Raw genomic sequence first — 25,981 nt, 5'->3', positions numbered from 1 at the left:
ATTTTAAGTGCTCCGAGACTGAAAAATTCGTTGCTTGACGAAAAGTACGTTTGATTGAGTTGAATTTCGCGTCTGTTATGACTCAAATTTATGTCAAAATTTACGCTCGTATATGTCACTCTCAGAGCACCTAAATTTACATGATTTTTTCTAAGTGTGTACGCTAAAAAGAGGTGCCTTGATCCTAACCCTAGTTGTCCCGGCAACACTTAGCATGCCCTACACACTTAGAAAAATTGATGTAAATTTAGGTGTTCTGAGACTGACATATACATACGAGCGTCAATTTTGACATAAAATTGCGTCATTATAGACGTGAAATTCAGCACAATCAAACGTACTTTCGAACTTTTCAGTCTCGGAGAACTTAATTTTACATGACATGCTTGTTGTCAAAGATGCATTCCATCACGTGTAAAATTAGGTATTTCTAAGTGTGTATGTTAGCCGTGTATCAGCCTTATATTGCAAAAAGGCGAATTAGCGGGCTTGTTGGTTACTTGGCCGGTGCGGTTCTGCTTTTCGAGTAACGGTTTTCGTGTTCACAAGGATGATGTACTGAATTCAGGAACAGTTGTTTATGTGCGTGGAGCGCATAATTAAGTTTTGCCAGTGATGGCAGTTGATTAAACAGAATTTATATTTGATGAATAAATTTATGTAATTTCTAGTTGAAATTGTGGATTTTGAATACCGAAAAACTGGGAATTCAAATGAAGTATTATGCAATATGGGTATTTTCGGATGCCATCTAGATACTAGAAATCGATGTCCGAAGCCATCTTGAAATCCAAGATGGCGACTTCCGGTTGCAGAAATACTGGGAAATACACACTCTTAGAAATGACTTATTTTACACGTGACGGAATCCATCTTTGACATAAAAGATGAGACGTAAACAAACATGTCATGTAAAATTAAGTGCTCTGAAACTAAAAAATTTGTTACTCGACGAAAAGTACGTTTGATTGTGTTGAATTGCGCGTCTGTTATGACTCAATTTTATGTCAAAATTGACGCTCGTATATGTCAGTCTCAGAGCACCTAAATTTACTTGATTTTTTCTAAGTGTGCAGTCAAACAGAACATGGATATTCTCGGAATCGGAGAGACACCAGAAGTATATGTCTGCACACCCTTTACATCCAAGATGGCGGCTTAAGGTTGCAGAGAAACTGGGAAATACTGTCAAATACCCTTCAATAAAATTATTTTCGGAATCAGGGTGCCATCTAAAAACCGGAAATCGATGTCTGGCGCCATCTTGAAATCCAAGATGCCAGCTTCCGGTTATATAACAACAGGGGAATACACTTTAACTATTTGTATGTATTACTTCTGCGTGAAGTTAAGTAAATCGTTGTGCTAATAACTACTACTACTAATGCCTTGGAATTAGCATCAGCATTTTTAAAGTAATTTCCCGTTGGAATTCCTTTGAAACTATCTCCAGAAAAACTCTTTTGATTGCTATTAAATTTCGTCAGGAAGTCGGAATCTTGGATTTCAAGATGACTCGGAACATCGATTTCCGGTCTCTAGACGGTGCTCTTATTCTAAAAATACCATATTGAAAGTTGTTTGACTGAATTCTCATTTTTTTAAAACCGGAGGCCACGATCTTGAATTTCAAGATGGCGTCAGACATCAATTTCCGGTCTGAAGACGTCCCACCGATTCCGAAAATACCCATATTGAAGGGCATTTGACTGTATTCCCCTAGTTGAAGTTGCTAATTTTAAATAACAGACTAAAGTGGTAATTTTTATACTATAGATGAGGAGATGAAAGTATAGAGTTGATAGCTCCGCAGTGTGAAAATGTCATATAGAGAGTAGAAAGTGAGCAAGGACAACTTTGCGGAAGGTACAAATCGGGTTGATCATCTCTCTTTACCAAACACTCCCGTTGGAGAGGTAAAAAGAGATGATCACCGATTTGCTCATGTACCGACGATGTGTTTGAAACAGTTCTATCGATTGTACCGCACTCAAGTTGTTATCTGAAAGGAGACATCCAGTCGTAGGTTTGGAAATTGCAACTCCCCTCTCCAACGGAGGAATTTGGTAAAGAGACATGACCAACCCGATTTGTACCTTCCTCAAAGTTGCCTTTGCTCGGAATTGTGAGGATGATTTCAGCGGAATTTCATAGGACTTTCTGATAATGATTCATAACAAGAATTCCAAGAAAATTTTGACTAAAACCAAAGCATTCTGGCAAGAATTCCGAGCGAAGCTTGATAAGCATTGGGAATCTGAATTTGAGCATAGTTTCAAATGAAACTGAAGATAAGTCGAAATGAAACTGAAGATAAGTCGAAATATTCAGGATATTTTTAATGCATATCTTGGAGCATTCCAAGATAGTTTTGTGGAAAATTACATGTGTTCAGATCAGTTCCACGCCAAATAGCAAAAAAAAATCTCTACCTTCTCTGATTTGCATAACTGTTTGCTATGGGCAATTATTGAAAGTTTTGCAAAAATTCGGCCCTTTTGGATAATTTATTTCTTTTCTTTTTTTCAAAATGGTGTCTTTGACATTTTTCAATAATTTGCACAGTCGTCCAGAATGCAGATTTAGGTAGAAAGATATTTTTTTTTATAATCCATTTATTTGTCAGGCTCAAATGCGGTAGCTTTGCGGAGCCAAATTAATTTAAATGTAATCTTTTATAATTTTTTTTACAACTAAAGTTAGTAGAATGGGGGCCGAATACTAGCGGTTTACTCGAGATTAATAAATACATTTATTTAGAGGATTGGAAGGGGACAAAGGGAAAGGGATATTGGTAAATCTTCTTTCTGCTTCTTTCGACGGATGAGTGTCACTGCACTGTATTGGTGGACATGTGCTGTGGATATCGAAGCATTGAAAGCACAGCTGAAATGATACAAGAGGGGACTTGGGTTGAGAATTAAAACACAAAACACTACTACATACACAAATAAGCACTTTTTAAAAATACGTAAATTAATCTCATAACATCGAGATCACGGCAATCCAGAACGTCTCTAATTGGTGTATAAGGTTGTTTTCCTCGGGCCCTGAGGGATTCAATTAGTTCGGATCTCGCCACATGATGTGAGGTGCAGGACCAAACAACATGCTCGATGTCGTGATAGCCGTTTCCACAGGCACACAAACTGCTGTCTACAAGCCCTATGCGGTAGAGGTGTGCGTTTAACGAGTAGTGATTGGACATGAGCCTGGACATAACCCGGACAAAATCGCGATCCATGTCCAATCCCTTGAACCAAGGTTTGATCGACACCTGTGGGATGATCGAATGTAACCATCTTCCCAGTTCACCATCATTCCACTTTTGTTGCCAGTTGATGAGGACTTGCTGACGAGTAGGCGATTTGTCGCTCGTAAAGGCGACATTTACACATAGCGCCCACCTTAGCCAGCGAGTCTGCTTTCTCATTGCCCGGGATAGAGCAATGAGAAGGGACCCATGCTAAGGTGATGATATGTGAGGTGTTTGATAAAGCACTCAGTGACGATCGTATTTCGTTCAGGAAATACGTCGAGTGCTTCAGCGGCCTCAGAACGCATGGCCTCCAGAGGACTTAGACTATCCGAAAAAAATTAAATAGTGATCAGGGAGACGTGAGGAGATCTGCTACATATAACGCATACAATATAGCTGCTAGTTCTGCAACGTATACCGAACATGGTTTTTGGAGCTGATATGAGGCGCTATGGAGATCATTATATACACCAAAACCAGTGGACGTATTTATTGTGGACCCATCACTGAAAAATCTCTTCTCGGCATTGACGTGGCGGTATTTGTTCGCGAAGATGGATGGTACAATCAGGGGGCGATGGGGCTCTGGTATTCCTTGAATTACCTCCCTCATTGAGAAATCGAATCTTACGGAATAACAACTGAAATCGTGGGATACTTCATTGGTATTGAACGGGGAGGGGCTAATTTCCAGAGCCATGTACTCGTAGTACAAGCTCATTAATCGTGTTTGCGAATTTCGCTCAAGCAGCTTCTCAAAATTCTCGATCACCAACGGGTTCATAACTACACAGCGGATAAGGAACCAAAACGACAAATTAAAGCATTTACACGATTTTTTAAAGTTTTGTGTCCGAACTTCAGCATTTTGATTTGGGGTTACTTTGATAATGCTCGATGAATGTAGAAAAATGGGTGAAACTCAAACATTTTAGTTCTTAAAATACGAAACATTGAATGAGTAGGGTAACCAACTGATTTTGGACCCCTAGAGGAAGTGAGATCACGTTTATGTCAAAATAATATTATTTGTTTATTATTATTATGCAATTTACATGCGGTTGTGTTCGAAAGCTACTCATCTTGGATGTAAAATGTCACTAGATGTTTTATTTATTGATATATACTCGAAAAATAATTCTTTTCACATCATGATATTCACATATTTTGGACCCTTCCACTTGATTTTGGACAGTGTCCATAATATATTTTGGACACACTGAATGGGAACGAATATATTTTGGACATGCTGAAGTTCTTTCAACCTATGAGCCTAAAATTAATTACGACGGTCACTTCTTCCTATCTCGCATTTGTTAGGTCCGTCTAGGTGGGAAAATTTTCAAAGAAGGTACCGTAAAACGGGGTGAAATTGATCAGCGGGGTGAATTTGATCGCTAAGTATACCCAATATTGTACTTATGCATAATATTTTTACAATGTATACAAAGATACATTCGTACGCTTAGTAACGAAAAACATGTTACACATGAAAAAATATCACGAGAAATTTCAGCGATCAATTTTGCCCCGCTGATCAATTACACCCCGTTTTACGGTATGCATAAAAGTTAACCCCCCGTTACTCGCGCTGTTGTACTTTGTACAACACATATGAGTTTTCCATTGTCATTTTGTTGCTGCCAATCGATCTGAAACCAACTTGTATTCCTCAAAAAACTTGTTTTGAACTAAAAAAGCTAAACTTTGATTACAATTAACCCCCAAAATGCGGATAATAGAGAAAATGTGAATGGAAACCGCGTAAACGGTGTCCATACTACGTGGGATTGACTTAATTGGTTACAACATGGAATATCTCGAGATCCTGACCAGATAGAAAGTTACTGTCTACGGCAAAGTTGTTCAGGAGGTCAAAGCCTATTTCTTAGTGTACAATAGTTCAGAATTATCTCACTTCGTGGTGCTAGTATACATGTGAAATTCTCGTGTATAAAATATCTCTAGATCCTGACCAGATAGAAAGTAAATGCCTTCAGCAAAGTTGTTCAGGAAGTGAAGCTCTTTTCGTTGGTGGAGTAGTTCAGAAATTTCACACTACGAGGCGCTAGTATATACGTGTAATTCTCGCATATACAATAGCTCGAGTTCTTGACCAGCTAGAAAGTTACTGTATTGGGCAAACTTGTTCAGGGGGTCAAGACTTTTCGACTGGTAGACAGTAGTTCAGAATTTTCTCACCACGTGGCGTTTGTATACATATACACTTCTCGCATATGATATATCTCGAGATCCTGACCAAATAGAAGTTACTGTCTTTGAAAAAGTTGTTCAGGAGGTCAAAGCCTATTGCTTGGTGTAGAATAGTTCAGAATTTTCTCACTATGTAGTTCTAGTATACACGTTAAATTCTCTCATATAAAATATGTAGAGAGCATGACAAGATAGAATGTTACTGTCTTGGGCAAAGTTGTTCAGGGGATCAAGGCCTTTTGGCTAGTGGACGGTAGTTCAGAATATTTCACTTCATGGTACTAGTATATACGTGCAATTCTCGCATATGATATATCTCAAGACCTGCTAAAAATGTACTGTAATCGGCAAAGTTGTCCAGGAGATCAAACCCTATCGTTGGTGGAAAGTACATAATTTTCTCACTAGGTGACGTTGAAAGACACGTGAAATCCTTGCATATAAAATATCTCTGAATGACCCGCATACTAGTGCCACGTAAAGGGAAAATTCTGAATTACTGTACACCAACGAAAAGATCCTAACATCCTGAACAACTTTGCTTAAGACAGTAACTTTCTGTCTGGTCAGGATCTAGAGATATTTTATATGCGAGAATTCCTCATGTATACTAGCGTTGCAAAGTGAGAAAACTCTGAACTTAAGTCCACCAGCAAAAAGGCCTTGACTTCCTGAACAACTTTGCCGAAGACGGTAACTTTTTATATGATCAGGATTTGGAGATATTTTATATGAGAATTTCACGTATATACTAGCACCATATAGTGAAAAAATTCTGAACTATAGGCTTTGAACTCCTGAACAACTTTTTCGAAGACAGTAACTTTCTATCTGGTCAGGATTTCGAGATATATCACATGCGAGAACTTCACATGTATACTAGCGCTATGTAGTGAGTAAATTTTGAACTACTGTCCACCAGCAAAAAGGTTATGATCTCTAGAACTACTTTGGCAAAGACAGTAACTTTCTATCTGGTCAGGATCTCGAGATATTCCATGTTGTAACCAATTAAGTTAGAACCCTCGTAGTATGGACACCATTTACGCGGTTTCCATTTACATTTTCTCTATTATTCGCATATTTTGGGGGTTAACTGTAATAAATATTTAGCTTGTTTAGTTAAAAGCAAGTTTTTTGAGGAATACTCGTTGATTTCAGATCGATTGGTAGCTCGGCTGCAAAATGGAAATGGAAAACTCACACTGTTGTACAAAGTACAACGCGTGAGTACTCGTGTTACAAAAGTTGGCGCGAGTAACGGAGGAAATATAATATATAACATAAGGAAACAACTGATCATACTATAAAAAAAAAATCATTCAGAAGTATATCTTAATACGGAGAATTGACTCTATGCTTGCAGTCCATATTATTTTTTGTATGGGCTGTTAATAAACTACATAGACGGTTTATGAGAGATTTCAACCCCCCCCCCCTTCCGTAGAAGACAGTCTCAAAAACAAAATTTAAAAAATTGTATGGACCGTAGACATCTGTCAAGCGCTCCCACCCCCCTAAAGCGTCTACGTAGTTTATAAACAGACCCTTAGTTAAATGCGTTTGGGAGATAGGAAAACTTTTGTGGAAAACTATGAACTAGGAAAACTAGGTGTTTTGCCGTTTTTCCCATTTTGAATCGCCTCATAAACAAGAAATATATATAAAAGCAATGAATTCATATAATTTTAATTGATTTACTTACCAATTTAATCAGAAATCTGAGATAATAGCACGATCGACCAAACGGAATTTTTTTTGTCGCTCTTTTGATGATTCTCATTTGATAAGTGTCCAAAAGAAGTTGGTAACATTTTTTTACGATCTTTTTTGGACACTTTTTATTTAATACTTTTTAAGTAAAATCTTAGAGTGAAATCTTTATAAACACGTGAAATACATCTTCCAAAGTCAGATAAACTGAATTGATAAAAAAAAAATCATTGAATTGTATATATTAGACCAAATTTAAAACAAGTACACTAACGCCGATTCCTCTTGACAAACGTCGAAACATGAAACTTTTTCGATAACATTTTCTAAAACTGCATAAATTGAGCAATTGTAAGCAATTTGAGGTGAACTAATGATCTTGAGACATAGCAAGTAATTGAAAGAATGTGATTACAACATCAACCCAGATCAATTTGAAGAAACTAGATAGTAAGCGAGGAAAATATATGAAAAGGGTCCAACATATGTAGGGGTCCAATTTAAGTTGGTTACCCTATATAATCAGAAAACCTCATAAGCCATAAGAATACAACATTGAATTTGTTATGGCTCTATCAGAAATACATTTCATAGGTGATGGTTTAAGTGCTTTTTCAAACAGGCGAAAAACAAGAAAATGTTTTTTTTTAATATGTCTGTAAAATATTCTACACATACTATATAAAAACTATATACTATATCAACGGAAATACCCGAAACTACAAAATGGAACCAATGTTTCTAATCTGGAAAATTATACAAAAGTACATTATACAATCAAGATTTCGTTGACACTTATTCAGGTAAATTTTATGAATTGTGGTGTTTGTGGAAAACCAATGACAGACAAAAAAAAGCAACTCATTCCCATTTAGTTGTTCAGAAATTGCGATTGAAAAATAAAAATAAATCCACCCGTATGTTCAATGCCACCTACCTCGTTAAGCTAGTAAATCAACTCAGCCGTGTGTTCATTTTCCCCTCTCATTAATCTCAGAGTTAGTTTAGTTTGTATTTTACTAATCATGCATGCCCTAAGTTTAGTTCTACATCTAAAATCGTGCTTTGAAAGATGAACCCCCCCCCCCCCTCGAAACACAACTCACTAACGAGCTCCCTCTCTTTTCAACCTCGTTCCCGACGTTCCCGCAGTGGTGCCAATCGACACCGGAAAATCGGGCGGCAGCGTAACGCACGGTCACGTGCCGGACGGATCGGACCCGGAGATCTACACGCCCCGCATTCCGCCAACGGAGGGCGGCCACGACAGCAACAACCCGTACAGCGGCAGCGGTGTCTTGATCATGAACGCCAAGAATGAGGACAGGACTGCGAGCTTCTTCGCGCAGCCGGGCATTCTCGCAGGTAAGGACTCTTATCGTGCCTTGTGTTGAAATAATAATGAGTTTCTATTCGAAGATTGATGGCCCTCGCTATCATCATGGCAGTGATTATCCCCGTTTTGTTTCGATTTCGCTGCTGCTGCTGTAAACATTGTCCGATTGGAAGGGGGCGGACTAAAATATTCAACAGCACGCGAACCCTGAACAAATAGTATATCCTTTGCCTTGTTTGCTTTCCAAAACAACGATGGTGACTGCGCCGTCGAACAGCATTGATTTGGGAAATTGGATTTAAATTTTAATGACGGTCGACGGAGATAAACCTTCCCGTACCTGCAACTCAGCAGCGGCCGGTCGTTCCGGAATTAATTACAAAGACTGCAAACTTATCTCGTTAGACCCGGTTGCCAGCCACTCCGGGGGATCACCACGGAGAACTTTTCGGGGCTCTGAATTTTAATGCCGTTGCCGGTGATAAGCGTATTGGCAGTTAGCAGCAAGCAGCCAATGAACAATGACGTGTTTTCCGATGAGTAAACACTCTGATCCGTGGGGAATGGAAAAGGGCAGAGAAATGTTGCTTCTGAGTTGGGTTCTTTCGGGTTCGGCTCACGCGAGGAGCCAAAACCCCAAGGTCAGGAATAATAAATTATTTGCGCATTAATAATAACGGTAAATAATGGAAGGAACAATGATGGCGGTTATTGGCTGGGTTGGAAAGGATCCCTTTTATAAGTTGTACAAAGTTGTCAAGGGATTTCGAAGGAAAAGTTTAGACAAATTGCCATCGTTTGGCGGGATTGGTAATTTCTCCTGGGAAAAATTAGTCGGATTATGAAATCGGACGATCGAGATAATTTTAAATTTATATCTGCGAAAACTTTTCCGAGTGGTTTTGCTGGGTTTGATTGGGAATCAGGGGCTGTCCATATTCCGTACACATACAAAAAATTATCTTTTATGGATCATTGGTCACGCTACCTGTGCACACAATTGAAACCAGTGATGGAATTCTCACCAAAATATCATTTTCGCTTGCGATACGTTTTCTCTTGGGAACTTTCCCTCACTAGTTTCACACTCCAATATTTCCTGAGCGAACTTTCTGGGATGAGAGAATGAGATATCGCGAACTTTTTTAACTCGAATCACCAACGTGAGGATACGAAAAATATCAGATCATTTTTTCTCTCTATCTCTTTAAACTACATTCGTTCTTGAAAATTGCACTGCACATTTCACAAGGGAAAGATTATAGACAGAAAGCTATCCCGAGTAAATCAATACAATCTCTAAAGACTGATAAGTCGGGTACCTGGCTGTCTACTGGCGCCTGTTGTTTAAAGTAGCCGTTATCAGGATGATGTGAACAGTTTTGTGCAACTGATTGATTGGTGCATTGGTTTCTGGCAAAAAAAATGAATGAATCAGCACAAGTGTCAACGCGACATTAACGAGGAACGGGGAGGGTAGTGTAAGATTTTGTGACTAGCAATTTTTATATTAAAACCGTTCCTCAGGGTAGGGGGTTGCGGAAGGAGGAGCGCCTAATGTATCCTCATTTTCACGAAATACAGTTAATGCATGGCTCCTCTCATCACTAGTGTTCGTAATATCGTTCCTGTAAGCTCTTATGCAATAATTATATGCAGGAGGATGGTTGGGAATATAGGTGGTGGTGAACTTTTTCACTGTGCTATTACTAAATGTCCTCACCCATGACTGGGAATCCTGTAAAACAATGTAAAACTAGAAAGGGTCTAGACCCTCCCTATGTAAAACCATAAGGTATGCGGGACTGCTGCACTTCAAAACGCTTTATTTGCTGACCAAGGATCTGACAAAAACATCTTTTTAGTGTGCAATTTAGGATGATAAAACTGTACTTCGCACTAATAGCATAGTTCTTCTTGTCAAAGAGTATAGCCACCAATGATGATTTGGTCAGCAAAGATTAGACTCTTGGTGAATAGTTACAAGTATCTACTATTAGCTGGTTGCATTGAGAACTAAAACTATAAATAAATCCGGAAAACTTTGAGATTAGGGCGTAATTTCTTTTGTAAACACACACTTAATTCGCCGATTTCTCGTGAGATTTCTCTTTTCAATCTAAAAAACTAACAACACAGACAGGTAGAGGAATGATTCATTTGGTATAGTATAGTTCGCTAGATTGTGCTTTGATTCGTGAGAAATCGCTGAATGACGTGTTTGTTTACAAAAGCAATTACGCCCAAATCTCAAAGTACTCTGGAAATGGTATTTAATGTGAAGGATGCGAAAAATATCGGAGAACGAGAAGAAAACAAACAGACACTCTCGCGTGATCATCGCCTACCTTTACTCGCTGGAAAAAAAAAGAACAAAGCTGAGGGGATATTTGGTTGGTTCGAATCACGAGTACGTGTGAAATGATGTGAGATGGAGAGACGAAAGATCTTTCACGATAAGAAATGAAAATTTCTCTCGCTCTACGCTTTCATGAACTTTTTATCATCTCTCGTTCGCGAACTTTTTGTGAGAAGTTCCTTTGGGATTTATCTCTGCAATGAGCTGTGATAGAACTTTTTTTGAAAATGATTTTTCCAACACTGATTGAAACCCTGATTTATTACCATGCTTATACTCGAATCGATTGGAACATACAAAGTATTTGTATTTTACAACAAATTCGAGTGTGATATTATATGGCCATACATTAGAATTTCAAAGATTAGTTCTCAGGTAAACAGTGAGGTTACGAAGTGTACTAAATTAAATTATGATTTTAAATACCACAACAAACATTTTGTAGAATCTTTCGAATTTGGATAGATGGGCTTCGATTTTTGGGCACTTTGTTTCTACTCAGTATACACGATGATATTCAGATGTGATGCGATAGAATGTTTATTTGCAACTTAAGCTCGAACTATCGGGTTTTATCGATCTGCGGGAAGATGATCAAAGTAGTAATGTGCGATAACAATCGGCTCCTAGATCGGAAACTGCTATGGTCTGATAAGGTATGCATATGAGCAAAAGCGAGATGACTTCTGATAAGAAATTCGAGCAGTCCCACCCTCCATAAATTACGCTACGCCGTAACATGCAACAAATATTTCTAATTTACTACAGACCACCCTTTTTTTTCGACATCATTAATTTCACTCACTAATACACTCCACATTTTTCGGTCTCCAATTTTCTTGCATTGCACCGCATTCTCGGCTCATGCGGTCTCCACTTACATCCTCTGATGATGAATCCCACATAATTGTAAGCGAAAGTTACATCCCCCGATTGGGTGCACCTGTTTTAAATCATATTTAAAAAAAATTTCAGCCTGGAGGTTATGGCAAAACAGAGTATAATTTGTTATAGAAAAAAAACAAGATTAGTTCAAATCGAATAATATTTACTCTTAGATGTTTGTTTTATGTTAACATGTGTTCTTTGTTCATGTTGTAGCTGAGTCAATTTCAAGCAACTTTGTTGAATACAATTTTTTTCTATCTCTTAACGTTCTCGTTTTAGAGGTATTTTTCGGAGTTGACTTAGGGTGTTCCTGGAAAAAAAAAATAGTTTTTTAGCGCTAACTTTTTTATTTCAAATTTCTCATGAAAGTCATTTTCTAGAGACTTATAAAGCTTTTTACGTTTCATAGCTTGAGTTGTTGTCTGAATATCTTCTAATAAAAAAGACGAGTTTAAAAAATAACGTACCTCTATTTTTTCATATTATTGAAAATAACAAATGCCGTATAAAACATTTTTTTTTGTTTTGGCCAACCAGAGATATTAACATTTGAAAAGGGCATATTTTTAGTAGAAAAACGTCAATAAATCGTGATCAGCGAATAACATCAACAAACTCTGTGCAACAAATATTTGAGCCTTCTAAAGATCTAAAACTTAAGTAACTAGATTTTTTAAATAAGTAATTTTAAATAAGAAAACTAGAGCTGTTTTTTTAGGGGCATCCTACATCAATTCAAGAAAATAGCTCTAAATCGGTCAGTTTCAGAGATACAGAAAAGTTCTTTTTACAAATCTGTTTGAAATTAGCTCAGCTATAAATTTGCCTAAGAATTTTGTTATCTTAATTTCTTCAAACAAAAAAGTTAGATTTTTTATTTTAATGATAATAAGAAACACCCTAGAATTCATTGTCATAAAATATGGGCCTTACTGTAAGGAACAACTTTGTAGAAGACACTTTCAGTGTAAAGTTTCAATTTCAGGCTCAACACATATCCTTCCTCCTGAATCTGCATTCTGGACCACTGTGCAATGTACCACCGATGAAAACTAGAAATATTCAGAGGGAGAGATGGGCGGTAAGAATTTGTATTCTTACTACATTAAATTTTAGAGTATTGCAATCGAACAGAAATTCAACCACCTTTATGTTTCGTGTGCTTCTCAAAAATTTATCTAGTTTTTGGAATCAAAAACAATATTCTAGCTCTATTTATTAATTGATCTTTTTTTTCAACTATTTCGTTTATTTGGAAGGCTCAATCGCGTTAGCTTTACGGAGCCGATAGTTCATTGTTCACTTAATTCTATGTCTAGTAGGTGTTGGGCCAAATACTCGCGGCTTACTCGAGGTTAGAGAGGTACATTGTCGAGGATAGGGTCAGGGGAGGAACTTGGGGGTAAGGTTTCGTTGTCTCATCAGAGCGTTGTCACCAGTATGAACGGTAGTGCGGTTCTAGTTTCGTCTGGAGTTCGACCGGCTATGGTGACCAGTGGGCGACGATGAGACTCATCGAGACGGGGGGACAAGACAAACAAAAACTAATAAAGAGAGACAAAAGTCAAAGTAATTAAATTCTTATAGGGTTTTTGATCTAATTTCCGTGCTTTACCTCTCTTTTCTGAACGAATTTTAACCAAAAATGGAATATTTCTGTCAAAGATGACTTCTAAATTTATCCACCTTTCCATACGTACCGTTGGATTTGATAAAGAGTCACAAATTGTTGAGATATTGTTCAAAATCTAATACTGCTTCTTGATTCTAAATTCGTTCTACGAGTTTCAATTCCGTCCTAACGCATTGAAACGCCATTAGATTTTCTTCGTCCTACGGATAAACGTAGAAAAAGAGAATTCGCTAGGTGCGCTTCTTTTGTTTTGAGAACAATGAGCGTAAATATTCATACAATGCGCTCTAACAGGGTTTATGTTGTAGCTAATGAACTAACGCATCGGAACAAACCTATTATTGGTTTGTGCACGGTGAAATCATTGATATTATTAATCTTTTCTGATCGATAGAACGGAAATGGGTGATTAGGACGAAGTAGCGCTCTACCCTACTAGACATTTTAAGAAACACATAAACCGACTGCATATAGCAGATATCGCGAGTTCCCAACACGTTTCTGATAGGAACATAGGGTTGTCTTCCTTGGGCCTCAAGGGTATTCAAAAGTTGCCAAACTGTGTAATCGATGTCATCGTAACCGTTTCCACACCGACAGATGTTGCTGTCTACGAGGTTTATTCTATTGAGATGAGCATCTAGCGAGTAGTGGTTGGACATAAGTCTACTCATCACCCGAATGAAGTCACGACTTAAGCCCAAGCCTTTAAACCACGCTCTCGAAGAAACATTAGGAATAATTGAATGTAACCACCGTCCAAGATTTCCATTGTCCCAATCGGTTTACCAACTCAAAAGGGTACTCTGACGCACTAAATGGTATAATTCATCGTGTGAAATTTGCCTGTCATAAAATGCGCCTTCCTGCGCGTCCACCTTTGCGAGAGAGTCCGCCTTCTCATTGCCTGGGATTGAGCAATGTGAGGGGACCCATACAAAGGTAATCATATATGATCTTTCGACCAGCACACTCATCTGCTCCCTTACCTTTGAAAAGAAATAAGATGAGTGCCTACTACTGCTGGGTTCAATCCCAGCCGAGGTCGGGTGGGATTTTTCTGAGGCATAAAAATCTCTGGTCACGTCTTCCTTCGGAAGGGAAGTAAAGCCGTTGGTCCCGGCCCATGTGTGTTTGAATGGGTGCGATATCCTACGCAGGTGTGGAAGCTGCCTTCCTGCACATTCGATTGCCGTCAATGGATGGCAATCGATGTCCGTCGGTGATTGGCACTAGATTGCGGAACAGAGACCGACGTTAAATAAAGGAATGATGAGTGCCTACCTTGTTTCATCGACCGAATAGCCTCGATCGAACTGAGACTATCCAAGAAGATGAAGTAATGGTCCGCGGGCATATTGGAAATCATCCCCAATGCGAAATTGATTGCTGCCAGCTCAGCAACAAAAATGGAACAAGGTTCCTGGAGTTTGCGGAAGGTGCTAGAGTTTTCATTGAAGACACCGAAGCCAGTGGAACCACTGAGACGAGAGCCGTCTTTAATTAATTGATCTTAGTTGGTTAATTAATGGCACCAAGAAATGTGTAATATATTGCGATGCACTCAATAATTATTTCAGACGTAAATCGAATCAAAAGTAAAAGTCATGTGAAATGCTAGCTTCCAGCCAGGGTTGCATAATCATTTAGGTACAAATCCCTGCTGCTGAATTGTATTTTGTTTTCTCCGCCCATCCCTCTGAGTATTTCTAATGAAAACCATCAAATCTAGATAGAGCTGGAACTAGGGCGTAACAGCTTTTGTAAATAATGACTTCTCCCGATGATTTCTAGAAATCCAAGGCTCGCCCACTCAAATCAATGTCACCATACGGTAGGGGAAGACTTATGTTGGTTCTCGTGGGGGTGCCTTGAGTTTCGAGAAATCATCGAGAGAAGTCATTGTTTACAAAAGCTGTTATGCCCTCATTCCAGCTCTATCAAGAAATATCCCCCCACTTCAGATCAGTCATACTTCGGGAATGGTTTGTGATCCAGATAAGCTCGCGCATGTGTAGTTCTGCTGCAGGCAGCATCCTATGGTTGTTGTTGATCATCAGCATGCCAATAGGCTCTTGCCGAACAAGTTGCAAGTTGCATAGTATCGTCATGCGAGAATACCGTATGCGTGATAATGTTTGCACCATTGAGCAATGTCAAAGTTAAAAAAATTCTCAAAAATTTCGTTTTCGAGTTTTTTTAATTTATTCGAAGGGGGATGTTTATCAGAGTCTTAAACTTTGTTAATCATCAATCGAGTTTCCACTTGCTGCAATTACGACCTCCACACGCTTCCGGAATGCACGGCAGGTTCTAATAAAGTAGTCTAGGTCCATTTCTCTCCAGGTACGGGTCAATGTTTGTCTGAAGCTTGCTGTACTCGGGTGGCGTTTAGAACAGGCCTTGGCCTTCATGACGCGCCATATTGAATAATCCAGCGAATTAAGATCGGGGCTGGATGGCGGCCACATATCCTTCGCCCAGAACGGAAGATGTTCCTGCAACCACTTCTGAGTGCGGTTCGAGGTGTGGCACGGAGCCTCATCTTGTTGAAATTCAATATTTGGCTTCGGACCATACTGTTCTTTGATCGACGGAAGAACATACTTACTTAAAATCCCGATGTAGACCTCCGTGTTGACCTTGTCGCCTTCTGGAATGAACACAGGGTCCATTTTTTTTGCCATCGGAAGCCACCAATCCAAACACCATAACGCTAGCAGGATGCACGTTCTTGTGATCGTCGGCCACGTCTTTTACCGGAAGAGAACTAATATACCGGTCGGTTCTGGAATTTGATACGGGATCGACGGTAAATATGCTCTCGTCGGTGATCAGGATTACCGGATTGTTTCGCTTAAGGAAGTTCAAGATTTCCTTGCATCGTTCGACTCGTAGCTCCCGGATGCGGTTGACATGTGAGTTTTTTTTCCCTCGACTTCGCCCCGCAATCTTCCTTTACGATCTTCCGTGCCGTAAAGTCACTGATCCCGTGTTCCCTTGGCCATTTTCCTTATTGAACGCACTGGATTCACCCGAATCTTCCTTTTGATAGCAGCGATAACCCTCGGAACCCGAGCTGACTTCGGACGACCTGTGGCCACGTTTGCGGATAGTTGTCCTTTCTTTTCTCGGTCTAAAACCCTTTTGACGGTCCACCGGGACACTCCCACGGCGATTGAAATGTCTTTTTGCGACATTTGCGCGTGGGACAAATCACGAATACGCTGCCACTTCGTCATGGTGCAACTGTCAAACTAAGTAAATCATTTTCTTTTATGCACAGCCTACTACGGTATGAGCTATAGGTTACGTGCATGCAAAGAAAACCAAGGCATTGTATGCACAGGTGAAACGGGAACCTTATTTGTACGATGGTGCAAACATTATCACGCATACGGTATTGCAACACTCGCCTGAATATTGCATCACCAAAGAAAAGTCTATATTTTAACTAAAATTTAAACAAATTCACTGTATCATTGTTAAATTATTGTAGTAAACAGTCAGAAAGCTCCTAATTAGACTAGGAAAGTGTAGCAGAGAGTGATGGTTCACGGCATAGGCGTAGCCAGAGGGTGGAAGGGAAGGGCGACTGCACCCCCCCTAGACTCAGCAACACAAAGGCTTTCGGTGAATGGCGTTCGGCAAATTGACATTTGGCCAAATTTTCCATAGTAATTTTTTTTTCGCTCCTCCCTAGCTCAAAACCTGGCTACGCCATTGGTTCACGGTAGAGAAGTTAGATATCACTATGGATAGTACTGAATTATTTCGAGTTAGAATCATTTCAAATTTAATGATCTTTAGTTGATAAGTTTTTAATCAATTTATGAAAAATGGTAAATCATTAAATATACATTTTCCGCCATAAGAATAATATCGCTTCACTGATAATCAGACCTGAAAAGTTAGGAATCCCTTGAGATTGTTGCGATTAAATACAGAAAAGTTTGAATTCATTTGAATTTGATGTGAATCAGACAAAGACAGTTTGGAATCACTTGAATTTGATGTAAATTAGACCTGAAAAGTTGAAATCACTTGAATTGGATGTGAATCAGTTAAGAAAAGTTTGGAATCATTTGAATTTGATGTGAATCAGACCTGCAAAGCTTTCAATCGCTTGAAATCGATGCGCATCAGAACAAAAAAGTAAAGTATCACTCGATTTCGACTGTTTATATTGTAAACTATTTTCTATCGGTGTCTGCACATTTCTCAAATTTTCCTGAATATTCTGAAGTGTTTTTTGGACCCCAACTATCGACCGATCAACTCATGGACCGAGGACCAACGAGTTACTTTCCTTCCAAAGGAAGGCATGATCAAAGATGTTATGCTCCAGAATATCCCAGCGGTGCCGACTGGGATTGAACCTAAGCCTGCGGGGGTGAGAGGCAATCACGCTTAACACTTCACCACCGGCGCTACTTTCTGAAGCGAGTTCAAACATAGCAGATGCCAATAAATTAATATTCTAAAAGTGGTATAAGGCGAATGATGTCGATTTCGTGCCGAAAGATCTGAACCCGCCAAACACTCCGGAACTGTACCCAATAATTTTATATTTTAAATAGATTTTAAACGGTACACACTTTATCATTTTTAAAAGCAGAGTGAAATGGTGAACTCTGAGATAGATATGAACAAAACATTTGGTTTTCCCATAGTAAATTCCATCAGCCATGGTAAAAACACTGAACCCTTTTGCACGGGTGGCAGTTTTGCCTACAAACACACCACCAAGAGCATTGAGTTTTACGCTCTGTACCAGTGCTGGATAGAAAACACCAAACGCAGCGAACAAGGCACCGGTACCGGTGCCCGTGCATAATTGTTTGCACCGGTGTATGGATGCTTCGGTAAGCACCAAAGCCGAGTGTTTCTGACTTCGGGAAACACCGCAGCCGAGTGTTTTCGATTTCGGAAAACACGCTTGATGCTCGTAAGAATTTTCTTTAGGCGACTTCAGAAAGATTATCGTAGCTATTTAACGCGTTTAGCATAATCTATATCGAGCAGAGTTGATAGACGAGTGGTAAAAGCATTTCTTTCATGATGCCAATGTCCATGGTTCGTTTCCAGTCAGTCTGTGTCCCCCTACCAGTTTTTTTTTCTTGTCAACATTATTTTCATGAGGTAAATCTATAAAAATTCATTTCGATTTCTTTTGGCTAAACAGCATTACGCAATATTATAAAGCTTATGAGCTCAAGGGATCATCTACCAGGATTATTAAAACTACACAAATCACCTACTTCGGAAGAGCGTGTTGCTTTTGTCGTCCACCCACTGGTATTTCTTGGCTTTGCATTAAATAATTTAGCTGATTGATTTAATTTGATTAGAGTCAATATAATAATCATAACTTACCTCCAACCAAACCAAACAGCTCAACTGATTGAATAATAATAAAGATATATGGGGTGTTTACATAACATGTAATATATTATATGCTGGTTCACTATTAGATTATAAATAATATAAATAGCTCAACCAACTCAATTAACTAGCACGAATTTCAGAGGCTCCTGTAATCTCATGCTGGTAGATGCTGACGTCCTGTTTACATTATGCTGACTATTTATAAGTACAGCTTTAGTTCACTAGCATCAGCATACCAGCACAGATGTAAACACCCAAACAGCGGTGGGTGAACAGAACTACTCACCATTCATGTAGGGTAGAACAGCCCGAAATGCACCCCGGGCCAAACGCCCGATTTGATTTTTCATAGCTATTCCACTATTAATTTTGCCGAAATGCTAGGTAAAGTACTAAACTAGCACTGTAACTTGCCAAATTTATGAATTAAAAACGGGAATGCTATGAAAAATCGCATCGAGCGATTTCCGCGAGGTGCATTTTGGGCTGTTTTCCCCTAAATAAAAACAACTCGCTCAAGAAGGATCGCATTCTACCTTCTAGGTACTAGCTCCATATCAGCCATGGTAGCTGTTTTGTTGTTGTTGGGTATAAGTTATCATTATTAGATTCACTCAAATCGTGTGAAAACAATCAGCTCAATTAGTTAACAAAAAGCCAAGAAATACCAAAATCTATGAAATAAGATGACCTTTTGAAAATAATGTAGACAGAAAAAATTGGTGAGGGACATAACGGAATCGAACACCATGGACATTGGCATTATGAGACCAGTGCTTCGACCACTTATCTATCAGCTCTAGACGCGTTGAAAAGCTACCTTGTGGAACAGCAGAATCTTTCATAAGTCGCCCAAAGAAAACTCCTGCTAGCAGCAAGCGTGTTTTCCGAAATGGAAAACACTCGGCTGCGGTGTTTGCCGAAGTCAGAAACACTCGGCTTTGGTGCTTGCCGAAGATCCATACACCGGTACCAGTGCCTTGTTTGCTGCTTTTTGTGTTTTCTATCGAGCACTGGTACGGAGCGTACAACTCAATGCTCTTGGTGGTGTGTAAAAAAGGCAGTACGCAGTGTAGTGTTGCGTTTAGACATGCCTGATTTCCATATAAACTTCATCAGGATTGTGCCCAGTCAGTTCCTTAATAAATGACTTCGAATTTTGGGAGGCTAATCAGAACCTGATTTGAATCCATTTGAGCACCGTGTAGCGAAAATTTCAAATTTTACGTCTGTCCAATGCACAGCGCAGGTGCAGATATGGTATAGTGTTTGTCAGTAACTTTAAACATTTCTAACCATGCGTGGCAAACAGTGCCAATGAGAGTGCCCAGGTGTGCCCAACTGTATTTTTGGCACACTGTGCGGAGTGACCACCACCCTGCTTTGAGTACAGTTGTCTTGCCCCTTACTTTTGGATCTTCAAGAACTCACAGAGTACTGAAAATTTAGGAAGCATAAGAAGTCTTCAAGTTTTTTTTTTGAGTTAGTTAGTTCCACAACTTTTCACAGGGTTGCAAATATATCAGAAGTTGTATAAACGTCCAGAACTTTCAAATGCTTCTAGAGTAGAGTTTCTGGTATTTCGAGAGTTCTGGTCATTTCTAGAGCGGTTGGTGTTCTTGATGTTTTTACAATTTGAACAGTCCGTAGTGTTTCGGGACGGATTGGTATACTTATCGGCATTCTGGGATTTCCAACAGTTATTTTTCTGTATTAACAATCGTTTGTAACCCCGTCTCATGTTCTCTTTCTCCCTTTCCCAGCTGTGATCGGAGGCGCCGTAGTCGGCCTGCTGTGCGCCATCCTAGTGGTAATGTTCATCGTCTACCGGATGCGGAAAAAGGACGAAGGAAGCTACGCCCTGGATGAACCGAAGCGATCGCCGACGGCCAACACCTACGCCAAGAATGCCAACAATCGGGAGTTCTACGCCTGAGACTACTCGATCGACTCCAGTGATGGTGATTTGTAAGGTGTGCGTAAGTACGTGCATCGACGTTGCTCTCCTTAAAACAACACACAACAAAAGCAGCCTACTTGTTGCCGAGTGAAGAAGAAGAAGAAGAAGAAGAAGAAGAAAAAAAAAGAAGAGGACAAACAAAAACAAATAGTAAACACACGCGTTAGACTAGTGGATCTAAGGAAGCTGCGGGTAGATTGCTTTTCCGAACCACTTTCCGAGAATTATTCTGACCAGTGAGCAGAATTTTTTAGAAAGTATCACACCATCGAGAGTTACACACAACGGAGTCACAACTGAACTGTAGAGTCGGGTCCGAACGGACGGACGAAGAAAAACAAAATTCAAAGAACAAAATTTAACGGTGAGATGATATCTTAGTAGGCGATTGATTGATTGTTTACTTTTGGTGAACGAAAGCGAGAGAGAGAGAGAGAGAAGGTAGGCACGGGGGGTGCGGTGCACCCGGTGCCTACCGAGCGCGATAAGATTCGACTTTTCATTTCCAGTCTAATATTTTTCTCGATTCTCGTTTTTTGTTTAGGACGGAATAGTAGAAATCGTGGCAACTGTTTATTTTTTTTAAAGTAATATAACGTAATGTAACGTTGCAGCATTTATTACGGATGGCAGGCATATTTACTCATTCTCATACACAGTGAAAAACGCTGAAAATTGAAAACAGGCAAAGTTTTAATGTGTAAGGAAAAGGCTAAAAAAACGTTTATATAGGAGTAAATAGATGTTACATATTTATAATGGCATGCTAAATGGAAAAGTGGAAGCAGATCAGAGAGCAAATAAAGTTTATTATTTTTTTTTATTAATCATACGCTAGCCTTCTTTTCTGTTCATGTGTCAAGGAAACTATTTTTATTCGAAAACAAATTTGAGAACAAATATAGGAGAAATCTAAAACATTGAATAATAAATCTGTAAGTGAAGAAAGATGATTGATACTTTATTGTTAAAGTATGGTAATTATAATCCATAAACGTAACGGAGGAAAATGAAAAATCTTTGTATAGGAAAAAAGTATATAAAAAGCTATTATTATTTATAAAATTAACTATAACTCTCTTTTTTTTTAAATCAAAGCAAAATCAGTAATAACTAACGGAAACGAAAAAAAGAAAGGATTAGTTACAATTAATTCTGATAGCAATAACACAAACCCCCATATAAGGAAGGAAAATGTTTTAAACAACTTGTCTTTTCTGTTGAAAACGAACCGCGAATAGAGCAAGAAGATTTTAGCGAAAAACAAAACGTAAACAAACGGTGAATTGATCAGCAACTTTTGTTATTATGTGTGTCTCAACTCGGGTAAAAGTGCAAACAAAGTAAGGGGGAAAATCGGGCGAGAGATGGACATTTGCCTATTCAGTCCCGGTTGGATTTGGTCGATTTGTGAACGAGGTACGATGTTTGCTTTGATTTGTCACGCACGGGAATTGAGACAAGTGGTCCCAGAAACGGATGGTAGCTTGGAATGAAGCAGATTTTTAAATACAAGCATAGTAGGTAGATACTTTTCTCAGCAGGCGTGTGAGTTTTACTTTTTGAGTTGAATGAGTTTGACTATCTGCGTAGAGGATGGATATTGAAACGAGGTTTTGGTCGCCGACTTAGGAGTCGTTCCGCAATTCGACGACCCCGGGGAAGGCAAACTGTCTGTATTCAACTGAACTAAGAGGAGAAAAATTCGATTTATCAGTAAAAGAAACAGATATCATACATACAACTAGCTTTTTATTAAATTATAAACTGAAATATTGCAAAAAAAAAAAACGTATGTATAAAACAAAAACTGGTCGCAAAATTTGCTGTTATAATTATCATTGTAATTAGCATAGTGAACAAAAAAACGATGTAACGTCATGGATCTAACGTAATGTTTACCCCCATCAAGTAGGCGTTTGTGCCGTGCGAAGCTCCCGAATGAAACCAAGTATTACCATAGCAACCAGATAAACAAATTCTCTCACTCACACTGAGACAAAAATAGAAAGAGCTATATTTTTACTCGTTTTGATCAGCCAAACCTTGCACGTGCCCGAAGAGAAAAAAATGAAAACAAATGTACTCATATTTAGATAAATCTGTATCCATGCTCAGTTTCCGTTGTTTTTCCCGTTACTCAGATATCGCTAACAGAGAAAAGCAAATGTATCCTATATAGTGTAATACCACGCAAAACAAAAAAAAAAAAACAATACACCTACACAACTGCTGACTTAGTAAGATGCGCCTGGAACAAATCCGTATTTGAATGGATAATTTATCATTCTGTACCTAGATGGAGATAATGAACGGAAAAAAGCGAACTCAATAATCAATCACTAACCAAACTCTCTTTGTATTTAATCGCGATCGAAAAATTACGCAAATCGCAAAGAGTAGCGCCGAGACCCCACTCGATCCAGCAGAATCCAATTGCCCGCACAGCAGCGCCACCCCGTCGACGCTGCGGCAGCTTACGGAAGCTAGCAACTTGACAGCTTCCCTCCAACGAACACAAACACGTCCATTCGCAGAAACCTCTGTCCCCTTAATCCACACAGATCCGCAGGCTGCTAGAACGAAACGTAAACAAAAACCAGTGACGTATTGTCGAAGAACAAACAGAACACAAATTGTAAACAAAAACCAAAAACTAACCCCCCTCAGACTAAAACTAGGAACTGAGGAACGGATTCGATGGCCTAATACTGAATTCTCACAAGTTGAAATCCCCTGAAATCAACTTTTCCTTTTTTAAACTGTTTCGCTACGTCACTTTTTAATTTTACACCCCCTGCCCCCGCTCCCCGTAACATGTTAATTTCAAACGCTAACTAGAGACTGATTGTAGGATGAAAGTTATGAAGAAACAAAAAAATAATTATCGAAGCGATACTTCTTGTACCCTCTTGACTTGATTTTGTGCCATTGAGAAAGATTTATGTTTAGCTGACGTGTAACATCCCTCTTCCTTCCACTAATAGAATGCGAACAGGTTAACAAAAAAAAAAACAAAAACCGAACTCGGAATCTCCCGTAGCAATCCCAGTTTGATTGGTGCTTATTCATTTCTCTAAACAACAAATTGCATTTATCATTTTCACTCACATGAAGTATAAATTCGTACAACATTCCGATCGAAAGTGAATGCTTTTCGCCTTGGCTGTCCCCCCTCCCAACAGAAAAATAAAAATTAAGGTTGGGAAGAGCCGAAGGTATTGAAGTTTTGCAGTTTTTTCTTCTTATTTCCACTACTTTTCCCCTATCTTAATCATTTTGTTTTTTTTTTTTAATTAATCAGTGTTGAAGATTTCGATAGAATTAGCTCTTGGAATACACCTACAACAGGCAATGAAAATTGAATAAAAATGCATACAACTACTAACCGCAGAGAGAAAAGGCAACATTAAAGCGAAGAGATCGGAAAGATTGAACCAGTAAAACAAAAGTATCGGATGTATTAAGAGAAAACCTAAAATGATGACAAGAGTAATAAAATCAGCTGAACGTATAGAACAGAGAAAATGCATACAGCAGATTCAGAGAATAAAAAAAAAATAAACAAGCAGAGGAAAGAAGAGAACAGAAATCATTAGAAATATTAACTAAAATATAAGTTTAATATACAACATCACACACACAGAGAGACAGAAACACACATATGTAAGGGACAATGTAAATAAAGAAGTCTTTACAGTGTAATAAAAGCTATTGGCGTTTTGTTTTCCTTTTGGACGAAAGAATGTCATTGTTTTCATCTATACCCAAACCATTAACGCCGCGAACGACCTCACCCGTAAGATTGATTAGACGACGTTCAAGACCGCGATAGATGAAGCCGGATCGTCAGTAGAAGAGCTTTCACCGTTGCACGTTGGGATATTTGATAAATCTAGCTGGCCAAAACTATGTTTACGTTGTAGCAGTTTCTGATGTCATTTTAATATCTCTATAACGGTACTATGACCATAAACATGGAATATGTTCAGACTAAAAACCAATTACCAGTACCACTCATGGCTGTAACATTGGATAATGAGCGTAACTTTGCACAATTTTTATGTCCTTTTTGTTACACCGGAAAATAGTCCTAAAACCATAGAGGTAACTCTAAGACCACTGGGTCCCGAAGAAAATCATTATTATTTTTGGCTCACTCAGTACCAGAACAACGGTCCCAAGCAGTCCCAAGCTATTTCACTCACCCCTGCATGTTCTGCATGAATCCACACACCCCTGATGTTATCTGTCAAACTTTCATAGCGAATCAAAACAAACATAGTGTAGTAATAGAATTTCAACTAGAATAGGGTACGTTAATCGTTTGCTTGGGACCAATAGGCTACTAAAGTGGTGAGCCAATTTAAAATCGTTAGTTTCGTATTGATTGTTGCTAAAACTGCTACAAAAGATGTTTTTTCACTTCTAAAAGGGTGTTATGGTCATTTGCATGGTATATTTTAAGATTTATACCAGTTCACAGTCGTAAATGGGAGTAGCTTTGTTTTGCTAACTGCTGAGTAACTGTCCATCACTTTTTTCCCCTTTTTTGTTACACTTAAAAATAATGTTAAAACTGTCACCGAACATGTGTTGACACCTTCATAATGGTTCTAAGACCATGGCATATTTTCATTCAAAAAATCAACTATCAGTACCGTGCATGGGTGTAACTTTGGATATTGAGAGCAACTTTTCACCATTTTTACACCGTACACCAGAAAAAGTCCTAAAACTGCTACTAATGATGTTTTGCCACCTATATAATGGTACTATGACCACAAGCATAATATATTTTCAGACCAGTACCATACATTGGTGTATCTTTGGTATACGAAGGTAACTCCCATAACTTTTACTAGCAATTAAGAGTAGCTGACAAGCATCGTGCTGCAAAAAATAATAATAAAAAGAAAAACGTTCAAGGTTAACAGAAACCAGCATATTTAATAATCACAAGCTATAAACAAGCACAACAATACTATGAACACATCATCTAATCTGAACATGCTAAATACCACGGTTCTCCTTCAGATGAAGTTTCCGTGCTTTCCGACAATTCATCCGAATTAGAGACTGTATAAAAATATCAACTTTCTTTCAAAGTTCTTCAACAACATTTCCAAAGACTCCTTTAAGAATGGTTTGGATTTCTTTCGTGGTGTTTGTCTCATTCCTAGTAAAAACGGAAATTTACATGAAGAAAGTAGAGGATCCGAGTTTACAGG

The 25,981-nt window shown here is 38.7% G+C and overlaps 1 protein-coding gene across 2 annotated transcripts in view; it reads left to right on the top strand.

Moving 5' to 3' along the window:
* The window catches only part of Sdc (Syndecan), a 117,779-nt gene extending 95,018 nt beyond the window's left edge, over window positions 1–22,761 (top strand). For both annotated transcript variants that reach the window (XM_065230175.1, XM_065230174.1), the window contains exons 4-5: window positions 8,339–8,551; window positions 20,554–22,761. In XM_065230175.1, the coding sequence (XP_065086247.1) occupies window positions 8,339–8,551; window positions 20,554–20,726 (386 nt within the window). In that variant the 3' untranslated portion in view covers window positions 20,727–22,761. The remainder of the gene's footprint in view (window positions 1–8,338; window positions 8,552–20,553) is intronic.
* Window positions 22,762–25,981: the final 3,220 nt, after the last annotated feature.

This window comes from Ochlerotatus camptorhynchus, unplaced genomic scaffold (genome assembly GCF_037179485.1).
Source record: "Ochlerotatus camptorhynchus isolate MF236.1 unplaced genomic scaffold, CSIRO-AGI_Acam_v1.1 ptg000328l, whole genome shotgun sequence".
NCBI classification, from domain to species: domain Eukaryota; kingdom Metazoa; phylum Arthropoda; class Insecta; order Diptera; family Culicidae; genus Ochlerotatus; species Ochlerotatus camptorhynchus.
The sequence above is the reverse complement of the archived record's forward strand: the minus strand, read 5'-3'. Positions and strand labels throughout refer to the sequence as shown.